The 12264-nt window shown below is 35.5% G+C and overlaps 1 protein-coding gene across 1 annotated transcript; it reads right to left on the bottom strand.

Annotated features, from left to right (window-relative positions):
* Positions 1 to 5606: 5606 nt before the first annotated feature.
* On the bottom strand, positions 5607 to 11116 carry LOC127856332 (uncharacterized). The gene is made up of 3 exons (XM_052392469.1): positions 10967 to 11116; positions 8343 to 8802; positions 5607 to 6650 (listed from the first exon to the last, which is right to left on the bottom strand). The coding sequence occupies exons 2-3, from the start codon at positions 8761 to 8763 to the stop codon at positions 6091 to 6093; spliced, it is 981 nt and encodes a 326-aa protein (XP_052248429.1). The 5' UTR covers positions 8764 to 8802; positions 10967 to 11116; the 3' UTR covers positions 5607 to 6090.
* Between the last annotated feature and the right edge of the window lie 1148 nt (positions 11117 to 12264).

The following is a 12264-nucleotide window of genomic DNA, read 5'->3' on the forward strand; positions in this document are numbered from 1 at the left end:
TTAATCATTAAAACGCTTGGCACAAAAGGGGTAACAAACGAAAGACGCATTGTTATAACGAAACTTATAAAATATAAGCTTTGTAACGTGTACAGTGTACACCGCAGACGTTTGGTGCTTTCGGAGCATACACTACAGGCGTTTGTAGACACGATAAGAACTTCCAACGCTAAGCAATAACGAAATAAACGTAATGCCGTACTTAATGAATTTATGTTTAAAACAAACAAACTGATAATTAAACTCAAAACCCACCGGATTGATTGGTTTACGGACTGGAATTGTAGGTGGACGCTTTCCGGGGACTTGACCATCTGAAGAAAAAGCTTACATCAAAACCACCACAGCCATTTTGTTCAAGCATTCGTAAGTACATGTGTGTAGTTTGTAGTTGTATACAATTTATACATCAATAAGTGCAGAATAAATCGTGTCAATTTCTTCCGTTGAAACCATTTAAAAAAAAAGATACGAATGAACTCATGAATATTTTAGCTTCAACAAAAGGCATTGTTTAACATGGAAAACTACGAATACATCGTTAAAATGTCGCAATAGGGTACTTACGGAGTAGCATCACCTTACCATTTTCAGCTTTAGAAGCAGCGGTCCCCATTTAAGATATGCTTCCAATATGAATATTGGATACACACAACTTTCAATCAACAATAACGTGCTTGAATCTCAACTTTAGTTGTAATATCCTTATCTTGAACAAATACAGATTTTAATTCTTTAACAAATATCTCCCAACTGTGACGTGCTTATGTTATGATTGAACTCTTCATTGATGATTTTATATCACAATTAACGCTGTCTCATCAGCATGCCCGAAACATTCCAAAGTACCTTTCAAACTTGTGTTATATTTTACCGCATAACTCCATAAACATATCGGTTTGGTAGAAATCATGAACACTTTTGTTACATTCCTGAATACAGCGGATATACATATAACGTTTTAAGGCATATCTGAACTTCCTGATTTCAGCACACAATAAACTGCACGTGTTGTGATCGATATACGATTTAAATGTTTCCGATAATGCCCACATAAAACGTATTGGCCACAAATATTTAACAAAAGGACCCTTATTGTGTTTATATTGTGAAATATACATATACATAATAGGCATGTTTAGAGCATGGTTTCGTGTCTTAAACGAAGTTTTAAATTGTCGTGTTTTTAGGAGACGATTTCGTCATTCTCATTGACATTGCCTCACGTTTTTCTGCATGTTCCTTCTAGTTGTGTTACATGTTCCAGGAGTGACAGGTACTTAAATTCTTGGGAATTTTTATTTATTATTAGAAACCTTCTGTACTTTACTTTCCACCAATTTGTCAATATCCCTCTGAATTCTATGTTATTTGTCTGTATTTATCTGTGTCACACATTGACTTAAGATTTCCTCTAAATTAAATAATTCAAGACAACATTGTATCCATATATTTTCGCAACCTTGAAAAGTCCATGCTTTCGCTAGAGTCTGAACTTGTACTCTTCTGTTTTTGGTTTCTGTTGTTGTCTTCTCCTTTTGTACTAATATATGTCCTTACCGTTTACACCTCACAGCTCGTCAATCAAAGTCTTATCTAAATATCGATCGCCCAATAAGCGATCGTTTAATCGGTTGCGCCGGTTTCGTAAGAAATGTCATTTTCCCAGACAAGCCGAATGTCAGAGGGGGTAAGCACGTGAGGGTCTAGATGGCGACGTCAATACCGAGACAGTTATTTTTCGCCGTTGTATACCCTTTATTACTTCTGTTTATTTTTTAAATGACGCTCACTTTTCAGCCATATCAGAAACAAGAAATATCTTTTAAAAAGATATACGGCGTTGATTGTGGATTGAGTTTGTGAAAGGTAAAGAGTTCAAAAAATGAGACCAAGGATATCGAATGTCTTTTTCTGTGCAGTTCTTAGCTGGATCACACGCAATACGGGATGTTACGCGGAGTTTTCGCGGCTTATTTTACATAATAACATATTGCTGGTCATAAAGCTATAGATACAAAACAGAAAACCAAATGAAGAATGGAAGTGAAATTTAAACATATGAGTCAACCGGCCACACGCGAAGTATCCGTACATATTTTAAATATTTATACGCGCGTTCTTCGAACAAACCTGTTTTAGTGGTTTGTCGGGCATTGCTTTTTGATTCGATTATTAACAGTATCGAGAATCATCGCGCTCATGCTTAATACATTAGGCAATATGGTGGAATAATTCTTGTTAAATAAATTAAAAATAATATTTATCATGGTATTGTTGAAAACACATAAAGAATCTATTATTGACATACCATAATTATATCGCTGAATATCTTCATTTAACATCTTTTGTGGTCTAAAGAAAATCTCAGTTCACCTAGTTCACGGATAGGGTCTATATTATATAACAAACTGGCCACGAACTCAGGTCAGCACATAAGCGTCTTCGGACGCAGCGATGACCTGTAAATAAACCCTGATAACTCGCGGGTTGAAATGCAATGCATTAAAGTGAGGCCACGCTTCCACTGCTTTTTATACTTTTACATGTTAACATGTTGATAGGAATATGAAAGTCAGTACTAAAATGAGAACATAGTCTTTAAGTAAAAAAGGTGGACGCACAAACTGTATTGATGTCGAGATTGAGTGTAAAATTGTTCTATCTATTAAGCCTTTTCATTAGAGATAAAATTGTTTCATGCTGAACACGCAGTAAAACAGTGTTACAAAGACGCGGACATGTTTCCAATGTTCTGATGGTATGCTCATATCAGCCTATGGGATAGCGGAAGTGTATTCATTCTGAACTAGCCGCGGGAAATTTTATTTGAATTTTATTGGACAGTTACAAAGGTCAGGTAAGGTGAAAAGCTGGCGTATACAGCTAACGCCGAGAAATGTGATGTGGCATTCATTTCGTATTTAAATTTGCTTTATATCTCGACTTACTCTCCGCAAATTTTCTTAGTGGAGCCCTACAATTAGGTCATCCCGCTAAGAAATTTCGCACCGAGTAAAGTCGAGATATAGAGCGAATATTACAATGAAATAACAGCCAGTAATTTTCTTCCTAATATTGCTGGAAATTGAGAGGAATAAAAAAAATAATAAAACAAGTAATTAAGGGTATAAAACGACGAAAAATACCTGCCTCGACATGGACGTCGCCATCTTGTTTGTCACGTGATTACCTTCTCTGAATGTTAAGGTTCACATTCTTCTTCGAGTTTTTTTTGTAAAGGTCAGTCAAACGTGGTTAACAGTGTCCATTGGGTTTGTGTTGCTCGGACAGTCGATATCCAGGAGGATTGGTTGGATAAATTGATTTGATACTTTTTCCATTGTCAAAGCCGAAATTTCGACAAGCGCGAGTGTTATCTTCGTGCCATTTTACCGAAAGTGTCGGTAATTCATATAGAAAATTGCCCACTTTATGCTTTTCTAAACTGACAATTTTGGATAGCGCCCCTTCTTATTATCTTATATGCCTATAAATGACCTGCAATTTCACATACTAATGTTAACTGGCCATCTGTGTTAATAAGTCTCAATTATCCTAAGAACCAAGAGAACACAGAGAATATCAATTTCATCGTACAATTTCATTATTGGAATGTATTTGCAATTAATAATTTTTTCTCACAAGGCTAAAACTCTACTGTACATAAATCTATACAAAATTGTCAATATTGTGTCACTGTTCATATGTGATTCTCAAAAGTAACAGAGCAGTTTTTTGCACATCCTTTCATTATGAAAACAACTCAGCAGATCAGTCCTATATTAGAATTCATCTGTATGAGCTGTTATGTGATCATGTCTGTCATCGAGTAATTTAACAGCGCGGTTTTTCATGTGAAGTCCATAGCAATTGTCGTAAAGACACGAAAACTGGATAATATAAGTTTTTGCTTGAATATTATTTGATAAATGATAATATTTGCGTTATATATTGAAAATAAATGGTTGGTGCCGAGATTGAGAAAGTTTATCCGGTGAGGCTTAAAAAAAGAAAATAGGGCTAGCTTTAGCGAGCCCTATTTTTCTTTTTCGGGCCTAACCGGATAAACTTTTTCCGTTTCGGCACCAACCATGTATTCTATTTATCCTGCTTCATGCCGTTGACACATTTTATCAAAGACAAATGATAACAATATACTTATAATCGTCGAGCATCCTACATGTTCACAACATTCCAGACGACCGAATAACTACCGATTGTATCACGTAAAAAAATAGTTCCACTTTAATCTGTTCATTTTAATACTTTCCTATTGAAAATATGAGAAGAAATAAAAAACGAATCGAGAATGTTATATTTTCTTGGTAAAAAATGTAAAATGCAGCAGCAAAACAAATACTTAATTTTACTTACCTTAATAAAAACTTTAATTCATTGCTTATAACAATAAATTTACAACGATGTACACATCCATTTTCAGTTCTTCCAACCCTTTGTCGAAATCCATTTTTTGTTTTCCATCCCTTTTATCGAAATGTTTTTAAACCACACTATTTTTTGATAGCTTTTGTATCGATTGCTAACCACTCTGACCAAAAACCCGATTTACGAAATCGTAATCCTGCCGTAGCGAATTATTTTAGTCCTATCGAAGTTAACAATTATGAATGACAAACACGTACACAATCCAAAATCCGTTTATGATTCGTTCGATGCTTTGAAAATATTTAAAAAAAAAAATACTATTAAAACAACCTGACGATGAATACTATTTTCATGATGTCGAGCACGATGTATATGCTTCATGACTACACATTTAAAAAAATGGTAGAAATAGTGCCGTTTTATCATGCTTTATTGTACAGGAAAAACAAACTCATAGTAAAAAGAAATGTCACCCCTTATAATGTCCTGGAGTTTTATTATTATGTAAAGTCTTCAGTTGATTTGTTTGCTTTTTTCAACAGTATATTCAAGTCAAATCAGGGTGGTCATTTAATGAACTTACACTTGTTCCGAGTTAACTGTTTTGCATCACTTTACCCTTTTATGCTGAAATAAAAGTTCAATAAGGGTTGTTGATCAATATTTGCTCAGATTCGCTTCATGCCACCTACGGTCATCTAACATTTTATTTGATGTCAAAGTAATGTTCACTTACATGCTAAACTGCCTTAGTGGTTGTTTTCAAGAACTTCTGCTGCACCCTTATTTTAACAGAACCGAATAATGGTTAAACAAAATGAAATAAAGTCGACCTTGTCACAACAACAACAAGTATGTGAAGTTTAACAGTTCCTTAGTGGCATATCTTACCATAACGCTCTTGTTTGTTTGTTTTTTGTTATTGCCCAACAGTATTTCACCTCGACACATGCCAACATATACACAATACCCGTGACCGGCAATCTTGAGCTCATAACAAAAACAGAACGTTATGATCGACTTGAGCCCCTATGTTAGCACGTCATTGTTGAACATGCCTCGATAACATAGACCCAAACTCCACGCAGAGTTGTCGTTGCTTGCTCTCACATACAATCTCTGCCATCACAAGAAAATCCTAACAGATTTATTAGGATTTTATATATTTTGTTTAAGTATATATTATGAAAAGTAGCATCATCTTCTTTTATATTTTGACAATAATGTATAAGTTTAGGATCATAATGAAAAAATTAATTACCTAAATTAAAAAAGTAATAAAAATTACAACGGGAAAATTAGTGTACCACATGTATAAGGTCCCTGAATAAAATAAGGACGACAATACGACGAACAAGTAGGCGCCGGAACGATAAAACGCCATGTTAGAAATCAGCCTTGATATACAACGGCAAATGATGCTGTATTTATCTCAGCACTCTAACTTGATTTGATTTAATACTGGATACACTTAATGAAGATTATTTGTATTCATAGTAACATATTCACTATACGAAAATAACGTACAGTACAGTCACTTTTTAAATATATGAAACGCATAGGCGATAGAATAACAATACTGAAAAACAATTTACATGACAAGTAAATAGCATATTAAAATCGATAGAAGTTATAAAAATAGGCATGTATTTACAATGCATTACAGAAAAGTATGTTCTTATGATAATTATGCGTTAACATTTAACTAAGGGGTGCTTTCAGGCTTAATACTAGAATTGGATTTCGTTTGTGTTTATTGGCCTTACGATCACTGTCTTTTTTATTCATTTTTATATCATTTTGCTTGTCCACCTTCTGAATTTTGACTTTAGGCCTTTTGTCGTCTTTCCGCGAACTTGTTTTTGCCCGTTTTTTCTGTTTACTAGTATTATTTTTCCACATTCGCTGACGGTCTTTGTCTAGCGTTAATTGCACTAACCGACCACATCCCTCACAGTCCACTTTAATATCTACCGATTTTTGTGCAGACTCCAACAGCCGCTGCCCTACCGCTATGGGCAACAGAATCCGCTTCCACTGTCGTCTTTTAATGAGCGTTTTCATGCTGCTCACCGGGAGCCAGTGACCATTTCCGTCGTCTAAGTAGGAGACGCTGATGTAGATACGTTTGCCCCTCCCTTCGGGCCGTATTCTCCGCCGCCTGTCTGCGTAAACCAAGAGCGCCGCTTCCACAGCGTCAGCCTCTGCGGGGATCTCGTTCTTGCCCAGAGAGAAGCGCAGAGTGTTGTCAGATTCTGGACCTGAAACAGTAAACTTTTTGTTTAATATAGCGTTACTCCGTATCGATTAAGGGTTTGCCAGTCTTGACTTATGAGGCACTTGATTATCATATGAGTCGTGTTCTGAGAAAACTGGACATAATGCATGTGCGTAAAGTGTCGTCCGTGATTAGCCTGTGCAATCCGCACAGGCTCATCAGGGACTTCACTTACCGCTTTTATGACATTGTTCGTTAAAATGAAGTCTCTTCTTAGCAAATATCCAATTAAGGCGGAAAGTGTCGTCCCTGATTACCCTGTGCGGACTGCACAGGCTAATCTGGGACGACACTTTACGCACATGCATTATGCCCAGTTTTCTCAGAACACGACACATATATACTCCCGATTCCTGCTGTCGGCTTCTGGATCTGGAAGAGTATAGTAAAGTGTTTCTTTATTACAGCGTAACCACTATCGCTTGAGGGCCTGTCAGTTTCGACTTATGAGGCACCTTTACCTATTAACGTATTTACCCCTGATACCTATCCTCTATGCCGGGCGCTTGGAATGAATGCAGGTGGTTCTCCCCCACGTAACTAGCTGCTGGGTAGGCAACAAACAATGTGAGTCGCGTTATGACAAAATGGGACTTAATGCATGTGCGTTTAGTGTCGTCCCAGATTAGCCTGTGCAATCCGTACAGGCTTATCAGAGACGACACTTTCCGCTTTTATGGTATTTTTCGTTTAAAGGAAGTCTCTCTTTACTGAAAATCTAGTTAAGGCGGAAAGTGTCGTCCCTGATTAGCCTGTGCGGAATGCACAGGCTAATATGGGACGACACTTTACGCACATGCATAATGCCCAGTTTTCTCAGAACACGACTTTAGTAATAACCTGCTCGAACCTTCAACCAACTGCTCCGTAATCGAACGCCATACCCATTACGCAACGGAGCGGTGTATTGTCGTAATTTTAACGTTCCCTTGCGTTTGTTACCAATTGTTTAATGGTCCATCGACGATTTACATCCAAGCGCTTAGATCGATATATTTTGTTAAAAAAGAGAACGTTGGTTTAAGTATTTGGTGCAAGTAATATTTTAAAATCTTTCCTTCTCAGCAAAATCGCCGATCCGAACACGGAGCGACAAATATAATTACATGTACATGTATATAGCATCTTCTGAACTAAGTCACACGTCTAAGTCAAATTCACAGTGTACTTGAATAGCATTGCTTTACTCAGAAACACATGTGGATTACTATATTAAACACATTAGCAAATTTACCACCTTGATTTAACAGGGAAATAATTATGATTTTAAAATAATGAAATTTCCTATACAGGGGAGGGAATTCGTAAAGCGCAATTAGTGGTTGTCTCCCTTCACTTGAAGATTGTTTTAAGAGAAACCTGCTCTTTGACATGTTTGAAGCTCAACTCGTGTCTAGTTTGAACTAATAATAAAAGGGTTAGTTTTGTTACCTTTGTTCAATTTTCTGCATGAAACTTTTTGAACAATCGATTTAGGTTAAACTTTGTAATGTGCTTTGACTTTTAATTTGACAGAATTATCTACAAAACGGATATATCTACATAATATATATTTAATCTTATTATTCAATAACAATTATCAAAAGGTACCATGATATTCTAAGATTTTTTTATCAAATCATAGATGTAACGGTTCATTGTCAAAAACAAAATTAAAGACAAATAGTATACATACCAACCGGTTTGGAATAACTGTAGATTTCCACGTTTTTATAGTTTTGCATATGATTGGTGACGTTATGTTGCAGCCTACTTCTCATCATATTATTTGGCAGCGGATCTTCTTCATTATGGACGGAAGCAAGATCGAAACGGAATGGTGGTATCGGGCCGGTGAGATTTCCTACGGTACCTAACCTATTTCGACCAATAGCGTTCAAAATTCTGTTCTTTATTTCTGTGAGTTTTGTCAACTCTATAATGCTTACTTGAAGACGTTTCCTACATTCGGAACAGTTCGGACGTCTTAGTGTTTCAAAGTCATTCCATGATTGTCCGTCAGCACCCGATGTGTCTATCGCACATGCGAAAACGAATAAAAAAGCAGAGATATTTCTCATATTCAAATTTGATCTCCAGTAATCATCAGCAAACATGTTCTGGTGTTATCCAATCGTTAAAATGATTCTTTATACCTAAAAAAGAAATAAACAAAATTGCATTACAATTTCAGAAAAGCAAACGATGCTGTTTGTAAATGTAACAAACTAACTTAGTACATAGCTAAGTATCTAGCTACAAACTGTCTTAACGTGTAACAACACAAAATGTAAGTTAAATGCTAACGGAAAGTTTTCAATATCAAGTTAATGGACAAAGAAATACTTTTCCAGTTACCGCCGTTTTTCGGTCACTATGCAATGCTTTGTCCGACTTGTTAAACAGCTTGGCATCAGCACGAGAAAGAAATATTAAGTTAGCGATAAATAATTAAAAAAAAAATATTTTGGATTTTAAAATGCTCTAATAAATATGTGTAACATCGAAACGAGAGATGTTCCCGACTTATTTCTGTAATCTGTATGATTATTATGTCAATGGAAATTTGATGTCGTTTGTTTTATTTAGGAAGTTATTCAAGAACAGTGTTTGATCACATGCTATACCCTGTTTCCCATGTAATACAACCATTACATATTTTTTTTATTTTATGCTTTCCGGTGGTTTATAGAGAAATATCAGTGAAATAAAACTGGTATTTCACTGTTTTAAACAGTGACAAATAACAGTGAAAAATAACGATATTTTACTGTTTTACTGTGAAATGACGTCATTTTTTTCAACGAAATGACGTTATAAATCCAGCGACATTATCCAGTTAAACTCTTTTACAATGTAAATAAACGGTGAAAAAGCATAAAATAAAAAGAAAATTTGTCGGATTCGATGGAATATCGATTTTAATTCACTCGTGATAATAAAAAATACATATTTTCACTCGTGGCTGTGCCACTCGTGAAAATATTATTTTATATGATCACTCGTGAAATAAAATCGATATTCCATCGAATCCAACAAATATCCTCTATATATTACACATGTGTAATACAAAAATTTTAAGCGTTTTCATTGACTTAGTTTTCGTTTATTGACCAATCGCATTTTGTTATTTTGCTGAAATGACGTTGCAACGTCAAATGACTTCACCAAATGTGAACAACATTCGGGATTTAAAATTATGTTTGCGTCAATATCTATTTAATTTGCTCATTTAAAAGCACGTGATAAAAAGATCTGACACTCGTTGTCATATCATACCACATTTTATTAAACTCGTCCAGGAAATTCGTAAGTAAGCTCGCCAAAGGCTCGCTTACTCACAAGATTCCTGAAGTCCTTTAATAAAATATGGTATGATATGACAACTCGTGACAGATCCTATATATACTATATAGTATGCAAATAACAGATTTGACTTACATGTCAGATTTATGAACGTGACAGATTGTCCACGTGTATCAATAAAATTAAATTAAAATTAAGTAACATGAAATAAAATTAATAAATACCAAATCCGATGTATCCTATTCCCCGTAAATCAACTGGAATCCCGTAAGTAATATTATACGCCTAGATATTGAATTACAGCATCCTCGCTGATTAGAAGCACGTCGATAATATAACACCCATATACAACAATAATATTTATCTAAATCACTGCATCTGGCATGCGTCCACACGCATGCTATCATTCCAAGTTTTAACATCCTTTTGTCCTGGATGGAGGGTCAAAAACGATCGCTTGTAGTGACGCCCATTGGTTTGTTAACTTCTCTGTGACCTCTAGGGGCAATAAATCAGCTGGGGCTGTCAATATAGCATGACCCCGAATCATTGAAATTGACTGCTGTTTAATTGAATTACATTTAGTAAGTGCATGATCGCGTTTTCGGACAACCGCAAACCATAGCATAAGATTGAAGCTGGTTTAATTTAACCCATTTATGACTAGCGTCTAGAAAAAAGGTCTTGGCAAACAGCGTAGACCCAGATGAGACGCCGCATGATGCGGCGTCTCATCTGGGTTTGCGCTGTTTGCTTAAAGGAATTTCTATAAGAAATATTCTAAATATAAAAATAAATAAACTAGACATAGCTAATTTTGAAAATAAAATGATCCAATTTAGAAGGATGGGAGAGTCCACTAGGCATACATGGGTTAGATACACATGCACATCTCTAGAGCGCCCTACTCCGAATGTAAGGTCAACAGTGGGCGATACCCTTCATTCAGCGCTGAACGATTATACACTCAAAATAATATCCTTTATAGTTTAAGTTATACCTGAACAACCATACCTTAATATTCATGAATTTGTTGTTGTTTTTAATCGAGATCCTTTGTTGATTTAAAATTTCGTTATTTATTCAACAAGGTAAATCAAATTCATATATAAAGACTTCATAAATCATAATATCATCATAATAAGCACTGTTCTTCCAACTGAACGATCTCATACAAACGAGAAATTAATAACTGAAATCTTCGAAGTTAAAAGTCATTGACCTGTAGTCTAATGCCCTTCGTTATCTCAAACTTTAAATGTACGTACTATAAAAAAATCCTGATGTTTAACTCTTTCAGTGCTGGGACCGAATATTGAAGCCCTTGCAAACAGTTTGGATCCAGATGAGACGCCACAAAACGTGGCGTCTCATCAGGATCCAAACTGTTTGCTATTCTTATAGTATTCTTTGAAAAAATTGAAGAAAATGCTTATTTTAGAAATTCAGCAGACGACATTTTAGCAGACGACAAATTTCCCAACATGCAAAGGGTTAACAAAATTTAGTTGACAAGCGCTGGTATGTTTCAATTACATCAATTGCTACTGCTTCCACTAACACAACAATAACAACAACTATTGCTATTACTACTTATTATAACATAGTGACTTGTCCTCAAATGCATCAAAAGCTTTGTCGCACGGAGATTCTCTCGAGACAGTATCCTAAATAGAATCGGTACGTGCTGTCCTTGTTGATAATTAAATTAATATCATCAATCATTTATACATGCATATATTTGTCGCGCAAAACCTTAATGTTGAAGTTGCATATTTTGTAATTTGCGAAGACGTGTTTGTCGAACTAATTATTTAAATTCAATTTATTAATCAGTGTTTGTCGAACAAAACTCTTCATAACTGTTGTATATTTTGTTATTTGTGTAAAGTCACACAAAATGTATTAGTATATACAAATGTATATGTGATAAACTTTACGCGATCAAGATTATAGTTAGATAAATGCAATTATGTTAACGTTGACATAAGTATATGTAGATGCTTATATGACTAACCATAAGTGAATGACAAAAAAATGTTAAATTTGCGCCAATAAAACAGTCTGTCTGTCTGTCTGTCTGTCTGTCTGTCTGTCTGTCTGTCTGTCTGTCTCTCTGTCTGTCTGTCTGTCTCTATGTCTGTCTGTCTGTCTGTCTCTATGTCTGTCTGTCTGTCTGTCTGTCTTTTGTCTGTCTGTCTGTCTGTCTGTCTGTCTGTCTGTCTGTCTGTCTGTCTGTCTGTCTGTCTGTCTGTCTGTCTGTCTGTCTGTCTGTCTGTCTGTCTGTCTGTCTGTCTGTCTGTCTGTCTGTC

This window comes from Dreissena polymorpha, chromosome 13, assembly GCF_020536995.1.
Source record: "Dreissena polymorpha isolate Duluth1 chromosome 13, UMN_Dpol_1.0, whole genome shotgun sequence".
Taxonomy (NCBI): domain Eukaryota; kingdom Metazoa; phylum Mollusca; class Bivalvia; order Myida; family Dreissenidae; genus Dreissena; species Dreissena polymorpha.

What these genes read in the sequence shown, in the direction of transcription:
- LOC127856332 (XM_052392469.1), bottom strand. Translation starts at nt 8,763, where the DNA reads ATGTTTGCTGATGATTACTGGAGATCAAATTTGAATATGAGAAATATC. An exon ending in CAGTTATTCCAAACCGGTTG is followed by an intron (nt 6,651 to 8,342) that starts GTATGTATACTA and finishes TTACTGTTTCAG; the next exon opens with GTCCAGAATCTGACAACACT.